Source organism: Protopterus annectens, chromosome 10.part0, assembly GCF_019279795.1.
Source record: "Protopterus annectens isolate FY-2018-M chromosome 10.part0, PAN1.0, whole genome shotgun sequence".
NCBI lineage: Eukaryota > Metazoa > Chordata > Ceratodontiformes > Protopteridae > Protopterus > Protopterus annectens.
This window is the reverse complement of record NC_056744.1, coordinates 1,697,799,167-1,697,813,541: the sequence shown is the minus strand read 5'-3', so window position 1 is coordinate 1,697,813,541 and position 14,375 is coordinate 1,697,799,167. Positions and strand designations below refer to the sequence as shown.

The 14,375-nt window shown below is 40.1% G+C and overlaps 2 protein-coding genes across 2 annotated transcripts in view; both read right to left on the bottom strand.

Moving 5' to 3' along the window:
* Positions 1-13,284: 13,284 nt before the first annotated feature.
* Positions 13,285-14,113, bottom strand: LOC122813923 (zinc finger protein 776-like). Its single transcript, XM_044086468.1, has one exon. It carries the CDS (start codon positions 14,015-14,017, stop codon positions 13,334-13,336), a length of 684 nt encoding a protein of 227 aa, XP_043942403.1. The 5' UTR covers positions 14,018-14,113; the 3' UTR covers positions 13,285-13,333.
* Positions 14,080-14,375, bottom strand: part of LOC122813922 (zinc-binding protein A33-like) — a 112,053-nt gene continuing 111,757 nt past the window's right edge. The window contains exon 4 of the mRNA XM_044086467.1: positions 14,080-14,175. Within this exon, the coding sequence (XP_043942402.1) occupies positions 14,080-14,175 (96 nt within the window). The remainder of the gene's footprint in view (positions 14,176-14,375) is intronic.

Genomic DNA, 14,375 nt, shown 5'->3' with positions numbered 1-14,375 from the left:
CTGAAATATAGAAATATCACAGCATAGGAAGATTGTAGTGAGTCGCAGTGACGTATTGTTTAACAATGCATTTATTTATAATTGTTAAATGGAATAGAGCAGTGAGCCACATGGAACTATTTCAAGAATCACCTTGGTTAAATACATTAATTCAATTATAATACTAGAACTGAGAATAAAAGCACTATAAACCAAGTGGAGAGAGAGTGTTACTAGTGGAAATGACAACTGTTGAAGCAGTACAATTAACTGCAGAAGCCATAAAGGCATGCATTATAAGCTAGTGTCAGGCAACTGAATATTCCCATAGTGGAGGTATATAAAACTTGCAATAAATATAGTGAGTGAGAGGTATGTATGATGTATATATGAGTACTGTATGGCATGAGCTGCAATGCATTAGTGAATGTGACAGCAAGAAGACATATTGAAAAGTGTTGAAGATGCATACTTTAGAACTGTTTGATGAAGTCATCACATGCATGCATGGCAAGGAAGACGCAGGTATCTGTTAATAATCCCGTATATGGTGGAGGGGCTTGTTCTGCATCAAGGACAATTTCCTGGGAATAGAGATTGGGGCTACTACATGACATGGACTTGCTGACAGTCTGGTCTTGGTGCTACTACATTCACTTATTCATTCTTTGTTGGCTGGATTATTCACACTATACCAGTAGTCTCTTTCCAGTGGCAACCAGTGGTGGGATTTATACTAGTGTAACAGAAAATTTGGACATGGCATCAGGGACCTTACTATACTCTGTTCAATAGGCGCCATGGGATGTTTCACATCCACTTGAACTGCCAGCACCTCGCACAGATGTGGAATCAGTTCAACGTATCTTTCTGAAGGACAACATACCCACAGTGCAGCACTCACCATTTACAGTGATGGCCTGTTCTTGCTGCTTCCATAACTACATACCGATGTAGGACATGGGACATCAACATTCAGTGATGTTTTACTGTTGGACTGTACTTTGTTGGTTTTAGTTGTTGAGGTATCATGACCACTTATGGTTGGATGCCATCAGCGAGTAAAATAAGTGTTAAACTGTCAATCTAAACAGTGTGCACTGGCAATAGCTTTGAACAATATAATAGTGGCCACGCACATACACTCCAAACATATACTCTAACCAAGATTAGACAAGTGTGGAAGTCTTGGCAGTAATAGGAGTACTGCCAAATCTGGACAAGGTGGTGGTCACAGCAGCCTAGTGTGAAAACAGACTATTTTCTTCATCAGGGGGAAAATATTACATCTCTGAATTTTCCCACAGCAGTATTACCCAGTGTGGACACACCAGATATAAGCAAGATGTCATACAACAGGAAACACTGATATAGTGCACACATGGTGGTGGATGGCAAGATAGGAGTTTTTGTACATGCTATACAATGACACCTGTATAAAAAAAAAAAAAAAAAAAAAAAAAAGCAGAGCTATGACAATGCCTTAGTGCCTACAGTGATGTATAGCAAAGATAGTGGTTACTTTTCCTAATGTGGGTGAAGGATATTGGTCTTTAGAGTACAACAGTTCAACTGAAAGGAAATACACTTTCTAGAAAGGTACAATCATATACAGAGGCAGGCTGAGAAGATAGTACAGACAGATTTTTTCTCCGAGTAATCATTGATCAACACATCCAAGTACACTCCATATCCACAGGTAAGTAAGCATATGGTAGCAATAGAATCACATAGGTAGGACAGGTGACAAATACTAGCCAGTGCACTATGTTAGAGCACTATGTACCTCCTGAGGGGTCTTTGTGAACTGAAAACTGCATTTCAATCAAGGAGGCCCATACCTCATTCGGAACGAGCATTATATAATTTTGGTATGCACTGATTTTGTAAATCATATGGTGAGCATGAAGCATCCTTCTTGTTTGCCTATCTAATCTATCCAACACATTTTGGGGCCAGTCAATCACTGCAAAACTGTAAGTTTGGACAGGGAGAGCAAATTGGTTTATAGCTTGGATTTTGTTCCTAGATGTCAATGCTGTTTTCAGGATTAAGTCTTCTAAAGTATTCCTTACCAAGTGTTATTTGCATTTGTTCATGTTTTATTGTTGATCCTTCATCAATTTCCAAACATTTATACATCCTGTTTACTGCTGTTATATTGCATGGCTATGGACAGTCCTAATTACTGTGTTCATTTGTTTTATCAAACTTCTGACCTTTTGGGTTTTATTGACCATCTACAGTCTACTTCTTTCATTGAGCTTAATATATATATCTATGTCTATTAAAGTAACTCTTCTCTTTGCTCATTTTATTCCAAACTGAGGGCACATCCCTTGTTTTCCATTTCCTGTGGGCATTCTATAGAAAGTTCTATAGCATCTTTCTGTGGCACCTTCTCTTCAGTTTCATCCTGTACCATCCATTGCTCTGTCATATGGGAACTCACTGGCCTATCACTCCTTAACATTGACCGTATCAAAGTTTCCAGTTCCTTCCCTTGTTGTCTATCTTCAAGTGAATGTTTGTACTGGTTTCCTGTGCAAGGCTCCAAAATATATTCATATGGCACCTGGCCAATTGCTTCCTGTTCCACTGGTTTACCTTTAATTTGGATATCCATTGCTCTATCCTGTTGTGTTGCTTTCTCAATTAGATTTTCTACATTGAATCCTTCACTCTGAAGGCACTCCATGACCTCAGTTTCTATTTCTTTAACTTCTCCATTACTGATCTCCTTTTCTACTCTTCCACTTAATCTTCTTATTTTTTGTTTTGTAAAGTTTTCCAAATCCAGATTCCTTTGCCTGTATTTCTCTTCAAATATCTTTCGTGCTGCTCTTTTTGTTTTGGTTAGTTTTACTTTCTCCATTTCATAAATATTACACCATATTAAATCTCTTTTTCTTTCCCATGTCCATATTTCTTCTTCAGATACCTCCTGATCTTCCTGCTTCTCCTTACTTTGGCACTAACTCCATCATGCTGTGATGTAATCTGTGTTGGACCTTCTACATCAAATCCTTCACTTCGCATGTACTTTACAACTATTTTTATAACTTCTACTTTACTAATCTTTTCTACGTTTCATCTTTGTAATATTATTTTATACAGTTTCTCCCTTTTTAATTTCTCCAAATATTTTGGGTTTCTAATCCCATGACAGGAATGGACCCCTAAGTCAAAATATAGTTAAAGTTCATGAAATTAGTATTGTTTTACTTTTTGTCAGCCAAAACTGCTTTTCACAGCAGCCACAATGTGCCCAATAATGAGTCCTTTTGTAATACATATGGAGTAACTTGTATTGGTAGCATATATAGATATGATTGTAGACACTTTTTATAAGACCCATTTCTCTTACTACTCATTGGAACTATCTGGGTATCTTTCTTCCACATTGCTCTCATTTCTGCTTCGAAATCCTGATATTTTATAACTTTGTGTCTCTCTGTGCACAGGACACTGTAGTTAATGGGTGTGGTGATTTCAATGATCAATGCTACTTTTGTCTTCTTTTCTTGGAGAACTATATCCTATTTTTAGCATCTAACTTTTGAAGTGTTGGTAATGGATAGTCCCATGTGATGTAGACTTCATCATTTCCTCTGATGCTTTCTGGCTCATGTTTCCAGTGTTTTACAGCCGCTTCAGTACCATAATGTTTACACAATCCCCAGTGCAACAGTCTTGCCACATTATTATGCCTTTCAGTATACAGTCCTTCTGCTATTAGTATGTCACAGTCAGCAATGAGGTGTGCAACAGTTTCCAAATTGGTTTTGCAAAACCAACATTTGTCCATTTCTCCCACATGTTCAACAGACTTTGTAAACCAGTGTGTACGTAGCCCACTATCTTGGGCCACCAATATTAACCTTTAGTCTCTTGGTGTGAATTCACCTCTCCTTAACCATTCCTGCCTTCATTCCTGATCAACGTGAGGTACTTGCAGACGTTTTCTATGCTTGCAAATTTATTTATGCATTTTCCACATTTCTTGCTTTTTGATCTGGTCCTTCACCTTATAGTCTTTGTTTTTTTTTTTTGGAACATTCAGTTTCTGCCTGCTTTTTTATCTACCTCTGGTTTGATTTCCATTCTTGCTTGATGCAGATATGCTTCAGCTAGGTTAAGCAGAGGAGTCATCTTAGATTTCTTCTCCTCAAGTTTCAAAACTTTCACTATATTTTGGTCTTGTTAGGTCAGCAGATATGTGTGGAGTCCCACGATTGCAGATCTATACATTTATTCAATTTTAAGGAGGCCCATCCCTCCTTTGGAACGGGGGATATATAATCTTGATATGCACTGATTTTTATAAACCATTTGGTGGGTATGACGCATCCTTCTTGTTTTAATATCTAATCTAGGCAACATTTTTTGGTTCCAATCAATCACTCCAAAACTCTAAGTTAGGACAGGAAGAGCAGACTGGTTTATAGTTTGGATTTTGTTCCTAGATATCAACACTGTTTTCAGGATTAATTTAAGTCTTCTAAAGTATTCTTTACTGAGTTTTATTCTCTTTGGTTTGTGTTTTACTGCTGATCCTTCATCAGTTCACAAGTATTTATATACTCCCTCTTGCACTCCCTTTTTTATTTTCTCCAAACATCTTGGGTTTCTAATAGCATGTCGGGAATGGACCCCATTCCTAAGTCAAAGAAAGTACAGTTTTGTACCTACCATAAATGTAGATGTTCGAAGATCCACATTGCTGCAGTCCTAACACTTGGGGTAGTCCGCTGTCCCAGTCGGCCCGAATACCAAAGTATAAGGCTGACGTCGGTCAAGGCGCATTTGTCTGACATCAGGACGTCAGGGTACAAATGCGCATGACCGACGTCATATCCTCAGTCTTTTCTTGCCCCAGATGTCAGAAGACCCTAAAAAGATAAGGCCAAAACCAAAAAACACCAAACACTCCTGTACCTAATGTATATACAATATATACAAATTTACAAAAATAGAACCCCACCTACACAACCACCCCTAAACACAGAGGGGAAGGAGGGAGGGTAAATTGGACTGCAGCAATGTGGATCTTCGAACATCTACATTTATGGTAGGTACAAAACTGTACTATGTTCTTCATCCCACATTGCTGCAGTCCTAACACTTGGGTAGAATCCCAAAGCAGAGGTAAGGGAGGATGGCTAAACTATAATGAAGCAGGAGCTGCCAAAATGCCCTGCAACACAGCAGTGGCAAAACCAGCCCTGGATTTAGAATAGAGAGGAAGGTGGTAATGCTTGGAGAAAGTATGCACTGAACTCCAAGTAGCTGCCTCCAAAATATCCTTAGTTGCCACCCCTTAGAAATGCTGTTGAAGTGGCAGTAGCCCTAGTGGAATGAGGCCTAATCCCAGCTGGAATCTCCTTGCCATGATGGGAATAACAGAATGCAATGCAAAACCCAATCCACTTAGATATAGTTTGTTTTGACACAGGCTTGCCCTGAGAACTCAAAGCAAAAGAAACAAACAACTGCTGAGACTGCCTAAAATCCCTAGTCCTGCTTAAATAATAACGCAACTGCCTGTGTACATCTAAAGTGTGCAAAATCTTTTCCCCTATTTTGGGGATCTGCATAAAAAGTAGGCAAATGAATAGTTTGGTTTAAAGCCACACTAGAAACCACCTTAGGCATAAAGGAAGGATTAGTACGTAATGATACCCTATCCTTATGGAAAATCAAAAAAGGCTCAACCGCCATAAGGGCCTGCAATTCAGAACCCTTCTTGCAGAAGTAATGGCCAACAAAAAAGCAGTCTTCCATGACAAGTATTTCAATTCAGCAGTAGCCGCAGGCTCAAAAGGTTGTAGAGTAAGTTTCTCCAACACAAAATTGAGATCCCAAGCAGGAGTAGGAGCTCTACGTGGGGGTCTTATATTCTTTGCCCCTCTAAGAAATTGCTTGAACAAAGGATGAGAAAACAATGGTGGGTCACAATCATAGAGAGCTGAAATTGCTGCAGCATGAATCTTAATGGAAGAGAAAGACAAACCTTTGTCCAATAACTCAGTAAGATATTGAAGAGCCACACTCAAATTAGGTGCAGAAACATCCAAATCCTTTGCTGCACTCCAAAATAAAAATCTCTTCCATTTTTCTGCATACACTTTACGTGTACTAGGTCTTCTGGCTTCCATAATCACATTCAAAACTTGTTGAGGAAGTTGAGACCTGCTGTGGTTCAAAACAGAATATGCCAGGCTGTTAGATGAAGAGAGTGAAGCTTGACATTGAGTAGATGACCGTCCCTCTGAGACAAAGGTGTGGAATTAAAGGTAAAGGCCATGGAGGCTTCCTTACCAGATTCCTCAGTAATGGGTACCAGTGTTGCCGAGGCCAATCTGGAGCTATCAAAATCATCCTTGGCTTGTCTTGTCTGACCTTTAGGAGTACCTTTGGGAGGAGAGGCAGAGGTGGAAAGGCATACACATGAAGATTTTCCCAACTGAGCGAAAGAGCATCCACTTTCCAAGCTGTGTGATGAAACCTTTTAGGTGCAAAACTTTGGCAGCTGGTGGTTTAGTGGAGAAGCGAACAGATCTATGTCTGGAGTTCCCCATGACACTGTCAATTTTCGAAATACATGAAGATCCAGTTTCCACTCGTGGGGATCCATGATTTGCCTGCTTAACACATCTGCTAAGGAGTTCTGTGCTCCTGGCAGAAACCGTGCCTGAAGATTTAGCTGCAGGCTGAGCGCAGTCTCCCACAAAATCATTGCTTGCCTGCATAGAGGATAAGAATGTGTTCCCCTTGCTTGTTGATGTACCACGACAGTTGTGTTGTCTGTTAGAATCAACACCTGCCCTGGAAGAAGTAACTCCTTGAAAGCCATTAATGCAAACTGGACTGCTAACATCTCCTTCATGTTGATATGTAGATGCTGTAGTCTGGCAGGCCACTTGTCTTGTATCCACTTTCCATTCAGATGAGCTCCCCAAGCTATGTCTGAGGCATCTGTCGTTAGAATCTGACTCGCCTCTGGCCGGGTCACAGAGAGTCCCTTGTTTAGGTGACATTCCTGAGCCCACCACAAAAATTCCTTTTGAATGCAAGGTATTATTGGAATGACAGTGTCCAAATCCTGGCAGTGCTGTGTCCATACATTTTTAGATACCATTGCAGCTTCCTCATATGCAGTTTGGCATTGGGAAGCACCAGAATACAAGATGCCATGAACCCTAAGGCTTGAAGGACTGTCCTTGCAGTCAGCCCGGACTGAAGAGATAGTTGATGAAAGTAAAGGGAAAGATTCTTTTGTTTGTCCGGGGTTAAAAAGGCCATCTGGGCTGCTGTATTCAGTCTCACACCCAGAAAGCACATGTCTTGAGAGGGTACTAGACTGGACTTTATTTCGTTCACAGAATACCCCAGGCATCTTAGCACTGCTATCACATATTCCAGATGCTGAAGAAGCTCGTTCTTTTCTTGAGCCAGAATCAGACAGTCGTCCAAGTAAGGATAGATTTGTATTCCTTTTAGCCTGAAGAAAGCTATGACTGGAGCCAGAACTTTTGTGAATACTCTGGGCAGTAGATAAGCCAAAGGGCAATGCAGAGAACTGATAATGGGAATTCCCAGCTCGAAACGCAGATACTTCCTGCAACTGAGTCTGATAGGCACATGAAGGTAAGCCTCCTTGAGATCTAAAGTTACCATCCAGTGATCTTTGCCCAGCAGAGGTAAAAGCTGTTGTAACGTTAACATTTTGAACTTGGGAATGTCCAGATAAGTGTTGAGGATAGACAAATCCAAAATTGGTCTCCACGTGTTCCCCTTTTTGGTACTAGGAACAGGCGAGAATAAAATCCTAGGCCCCTTTCTGGCACAGGAACCGGCTGAATGGCCCCTATCTGGAGTAACAGAGAAATTTGCTTGTGAGCCTCTTTTCTTTGTATAGGAGGAATGTCTGGCATGCCTTTGAAAGGAGGCAAGGTATGGAAATAAAACCTGTAACCGTGGTGAACGATATCCAATACCCATCTGTCTTGGGTAATAACACTCCAATTTTCTTTGAAAAGTGCCAGCCTTCCTCCCAAAGGTGCTGCCAGACGAGAAGGCTCTGGCAGCTGAAAAGGCAGGTCATTGGGTCTGCTTACGAAAGGACTGACCCCTGCCCTCACCAGAAGACTGGGCAGGTGAACTCCCTGTTCTAGGCCTAAAAGAACCTTGAGCTCTGCCCCTACCACGTCTAAATCTACCCCTAGACTGAGAATCATAAGAAGGATATGTCCACCCCTTAGTAGGCCAATTTCTACTAAACTTCGGAGGCTGAACCTGCAAAATATCTTTAACAGTCTGCATAGACTTAGCCTTGTCCTCCATTTTCTTTAACACTGCTTCCACAGGCGAACCAAATAACACATCAGATTGTAAAGGAGCATCTAAAATCCTTGTCTTTACATGCTCAGCTAAATTCTGATCCCTCAGCCAGGCGTGCCTGCGAAGAACAGAACCAGTGGCTGCCACCCTCGAAGAGGCCTGTACAGCATCAAAACCACATTGCAAGGAATGCTTTACCCACCTGTTCAGAAACATGAACTAAATCCTGCAACTCTTTACACTCAATACCTTCCGCCAGAGCATCTACCTTAGACTTCAATTGTGTAAGGAGATAATTTTGATATTTCAACATGTGAAACTGGCAATTCAAAGCCCTCATGGCTAAAGTGGAAGAAGTATACACCTTCTTTCCCCATCTATCCAAAGCCCTAGCCTCTTTATCAGAAGGAACAGGATTTTTAACAACAGAAGCCTTAACACCTTTAGGGCCCTGAGAAACAGTTTCTGGGTCTGCCCTAGGACTCTTAAAAAGATACTTATGAGCTTCAGGCACCCTATAATACCTGTCCGGTTTAACTGGGGCAGGAGGCAAAGAATCAGGGTTCAGGAAGCCTCTGCAAAACATCTTCTACCACATCCAGAACAGGAGGTATAGCCAAAGGCCTATGCTGGGGTAGAAACAAAAATTCCCTAAGCCTTTTCCTGGAATCAGAGAAATCTTGACCTTCCCATTTAAAATGCTCCCTCATGGAATGAAGAGTCTCTGAAAAGAAAAATCCTCAGGAGGAGAAGCGAAGGAGTAGAATCATCTACATCAGAATCAGAATAAGGAGGATACTCCTGCAAGTCTTCAGCCGAAGACTCAGAAGCCTCCGAACACTGCTCAAAACTCTCAAGCTCAGGTTCCACCCTAGGCCTCTTATCAGGGGGGGGCATAGAACCTCTAATCATAGTAATCAAATCTTCTGCCATTTTAAGCATATGTTTCTTAGGCAGAGACCCTGAAGAACTAGGGGAGACCCCCACTGAAGTTAACCCTGGCCTGCCTCTAGAAGAAGCCTTGGAAACAGAAGGAGGGCCTAACCACCTTAGGAAGGGAGGGGAGAACAGCTACCTGAGAAGCCCCTTCAGCCTGGCCTACCTCCTGAGAGGACACATCTTGTAACAGTAAAGTCTCTCCCTGAGAATCCAAAGGAACTTCTGGTAGAACCACCGGCTCCACCGAGCCCTCTAAAGAACCGACATCCGGGACAGACGGTCCTTCCAACCTAGGCTTTGCTGCTTTGTCCTTGCGCTTTTTAGACGAAGCGGGCGTCGGAGCATCCGACGGCATGTTGTAATTACAACGCTTCCCAAGACTAACCTGGCACAATCTAATCTTCTCTTAATAGTGCGTTTGTTAAATCTAGCACAAGAGCGACAGCCAACAACGTCGTGCTCAGGCCCTAAGCAAGGTATACACAAGGTATGGTAATCCCTATGAGGTATCTGTTTCCCACAAGAAATACAGTTATTCACTTTTTCTGACATCCGGTTAAATACTGAGGCAAGAAAAAAACAAAATATTCCCCAACGGGGTACTTAGCCAACTTTGATTCGGTCTGAAACTCCGACTTCAGAAAATTTCAGAACGCCAACCTGCACTCGCAAAACTGCTTCTGCATCGGACCATGCGGCAAAAAAGACTGAGGATATGACGTCGGTCATGCGCATTTGTACCCTGACGTCCTGATGTCAGACAAATGCGCCTTGACCGACGTCAGCCTTATACTTTGGTATTCGGGCCGACTGGGACAGCGGACTACCCCAAGTGTTAGGACTGCAGCAATGTGGGATGAAGAACATCAATTAAAGTTCATGAAATTACAATTGTTTCACTCTTTGATGTCAGCCAAAAGTGCTCTTTGCAGCACCTGCAATGTGCCCAATAATGACTCCTTCTGCAAGTCATACAGAGTTACATGTATTGGTAGCATATCTAGATATGACTGTAGACTCTTTCATAAGACCCATTGCTCCTACTACTATTGGAACAATCTGGATATTTTTCTTCCACATTGCTCTCATTTCTGCTTGCAAATCCTGATATTTTATAACTTAGTCTCTCTCTGTGCACAGGACACTGTAGTCACTGGATGTGGTGATTTCAATGATCAATGCTACTTTTGTCTTCTTTTCTTGGAGCACTATATCCGGTTTTCTAGCATCTATATTTTGAACTGTTGGTAATGGATGATCCCATGTGATGAAGACTTCAATAATTTTCTATGATGCTCTGTGGTTCATGTTTCCAGTGTTTTTCAGCCACTTCAATACCATAAAGTTTACACAATCCTCAGTGCAGCCGTCTTGCCATATTATTATGCCTTTCAGTATACAATCCTTCTGCCATTAGTAGGTCGCAACCAGCCTTGAGGTGTGCAACTATTTCCAGTTCAATTTTATAAAACCTACATTTGCCTGCTTCTCCCATATTTTCAATGGACTTTGTAAACCAGAGTGTGTGTAGCCCACTGTCTTCATCCACCATTATTAACCTTTTATCTCTTGGTTTGAATTCACCTCTACTTAAACCATTCCTGAGTTTGTTCCTGATAAACATGAGGTTCTTCCAGAAGTTTCTATACTTGCAACTATATTTATGCATTTTCCACATTTCTTGCCTTTTCATCTGATCCTTCACCTTATATTTTTTCTTTTGTTTTTTGGTACATTCAGTTGCTGCCTGATTTTTATCTACTTCTGGTCTGATTTCCATTCCTGTTTGATGCCAATATGCTTCTGCTAAGTTAAGCAGAGATGTCATCTTAGATTTATTCTCCTCATGTTTCACAACTTTCACTACATTTGGGTCTTGTGAGGTCAGCAGATATGTGTGGAGTCCCACGATTGCAGATCTATACATTTACTCAATTTTAAGGAAGCCCATCCCTCCTTTGGAATGGGGATATATAATCTTGATATACACTGATTTTTATAGATCATTTGGTGAGCATGACACATCCTTCTTGCTTTAATATCTAATCTATCCAACACGTTTTGGGGCCAATCAATCACTCCAAAACTGTGTTAGGACAGGAAAAGCAAACTGGTTTATAGCTTGGATTTTGTTCCTAGATGTCAATGCTGTTTTTGGGATTAATTTAAGTGTTTTGAAATATTCCTAAGTTTTATTCATATTTGTTCATGTTTTACTGCTGATCCTTCATCAATTCCCAAATATTTATACACCCCCTCTTGCACAAGTTCTTTTATATCACATTCTTGTCCCAAACTGATGTTTTCCTGGTGCGGCAGTTTTCCTGCTTTAAAGGTTGCTTTTGCACATTTATCATGACCAAATGACATTCTAATATCATCCGAAAAAGTTTTAACAACCTGTAGCGGTGCAGTTTCTTATGTGATGAACTATACAGTTTTAAACCATTGACAAAGAGAAGATGAGAAGTCTTTAGACTTTGTTGTTTTCTAGGAGCTAAATTATAGCAATGGCCTAAGCTGTTAAGTAGACAGTTTAATGGGTTAAGGGCAAGGCAAAATAGCAGCGGTGGCAGTCACCCTGGCACATTCCCCTTTGAATTCGTATCCCTGGTATAGTAATTTGTCCTTTATCATGATTTAATTGCAAAGTAGTCTGTCATTGTTTCATGATCACTGTAACATAGTTGAGGAGTGTAGGATGTATCTTATACATTTTTAAGCACTCTTTTAACAATGAATATGGGATACTATCAAATACTTTTTTGCAGTCAATCCACGCCAAACTTAGATTCTTCCCCTTTTTACAGTTCTCCACTATGACTTTAACATCAGATGATCATTTGTTCCATATGACTTTCTTTTATTGCCCTTTTGTTCTACTGCCATAATTGAATTTTCTTCTAAATGACTGTAAACTCTGTCAGCATCAATTTCTGTGTATAATTTATACATCACTGGTAGGCAAGTAATTTGTGTATAATTTTTGGGGAAGCTTGCAGGTTTATTCTTAAGTAGGAGCATTGTTTTACCTGTTGTTAACCAGGTAGGTGTCTGTTCGGTATGTGCATATAAACAGTTCTTACTCATGGCTAAGTTTTTCTGCAAAGATGTTAATGCTTTTAACTAAAAGTTAGGTACTGCATCTAGGATTGGGGGTTTCCAATTAGAGGCTTTTCTTAACTTTGTTTCAATCTCTCTGGCTGTTACTTCATCACATTTCATCTCTTGTACCTTTAAACTTCTTTTTATTTCTTTGACTTCTTTTATCCATTTAGCATCTTTGTTGTGTTCCACAGGATCTTCATAGGTACTTCTCCAAAATGCATCTATTTCTTCTTTTTTTGGTGGTCTTTCAATTCCTTTTACCTTGTTTCCCAGTTCCTTTTAAAACTTTTTGGGTCATCACTAAATTGTTTATTTTGTACTTTTTCTTTATATTTATCTGTGTATCTTCTAAGTTTTTCCACCTGTGCTGAAGTTTTTAGTTTGTTATTTACGATAGTACATGCTAGATCATGGTCTGCTCTTATACTATGCACTGCTTTTATCACAGCTATTGTTCTTAGTATTTTTGTTGATCTACTCCCTTTTCTATAGTCTTCTAACAGTGACACTTCTTGTCTTAATCACTTTATATTTTTCTCTATTTGATACTTCCATGATGGTATTCAATTTATTCCCTTCCTTTGCCTCACTACCCTGTGCTCTGGCAGCAGGACTCATCAGTTATTAATTTAGCTGCACAGTAATATATCCTGTTTACTGCTGTTACATCGCATGAATCTCTATGGACATTCCTAATTACTGTGTTCATTTGTTTTATCAGACTTCTGACTTTTGGGGGTTTTATTGACCTTTTGCAGTCTATTTCTTTCATTGATTTTAATATATCTATCTTTGTCCATTAAATCAGGCAACTCTTCCCTTAGTTCATTTTCTTCCAAACTAAGGGCACATCCTTTGTTTTCCACATCCTGGGGGCATTCTATAGAAAGTTTTATAGCATCTTCCTGTGGCACCTTATCTTCAATTTCATCCTGTGCCATCCATTGCTTTGTCATATGGGAACTCAATGGTCTATCACTCCTCTCTCCCCCATGTGAATCCTTTCATGTATTACTAGATCCCCCCTTTGTCTGAAACACTTACTGCATTCAGGACATTTATATGGTCTCTCCCCTGTGTGCGTCCTTTCATGTCTTACTTGAGTACTCCTTTGTCTGAAACACTTATTGCATTCAGGACATTTATATGGTCTCTCCCCCGTGTGAGTCCTTTTATGATTTGCTAGAACACTTTTTCCTGTGAAACACTTATTGCATTCTGGACATTTATATGGTCTCTCCCCTATGTGAATCCTTTTATGGCGTATTAGATGACTCCCTTGTTTGAAACATTTGCTGCATTCTAGACATTTATATGGTCTCTCCCCAGTGTGAATCCTTTCATGTATTACTAGATGGCCCCTGTGTTTGAAACATTTATTGCATTCAGGACATTTATATGGTCTCTCCCCTGTGTGAGTCCTTTTATGGCATATTAGATGACTCCCTGTTTTGAAACACTTGTTGCATTCAGGACATTTATATGGTCTCGCCCCAGTGTGAATCCTTTCATGTATTACTAGATGGCTCCTGTGTTTGAAACATTTATTGCATTCAGGACATTTATATGGTTCCTTTTCTTTGTGAGCTCTCTGATGTACTAATGGACTTTGCTGTATTATAGAACTTGGGTCACATTCAGAGTTCATGTTGCAGATGTATCCTGGATGAAGTAGTGCTACAGGTTTAACAGGATGCTTGTCAGAGCCCTTCAGAGTTTGAACAGACTGCTGCAGGTTCTCTGTAGGAGATGCCCCACGTGATGACTGCTGACTCCAGTAAATGCTCCATTCTCTGCTCCCATTGTCTAAAAAAAAAAATAATAATTATTAGTACTGTATAACAATGATGAAATGCATCTGTTTCATTTTACTCAACAGCACACATGCAGCTTTATCCATTTTAAATATTAGGAATTTATTTTCCATTTTTAAAATTATCATTTTCTGCTGCTATTAACATAATAAAATGAGCAAAAACAATTCAGACTGTTCATTTATGAGAAGT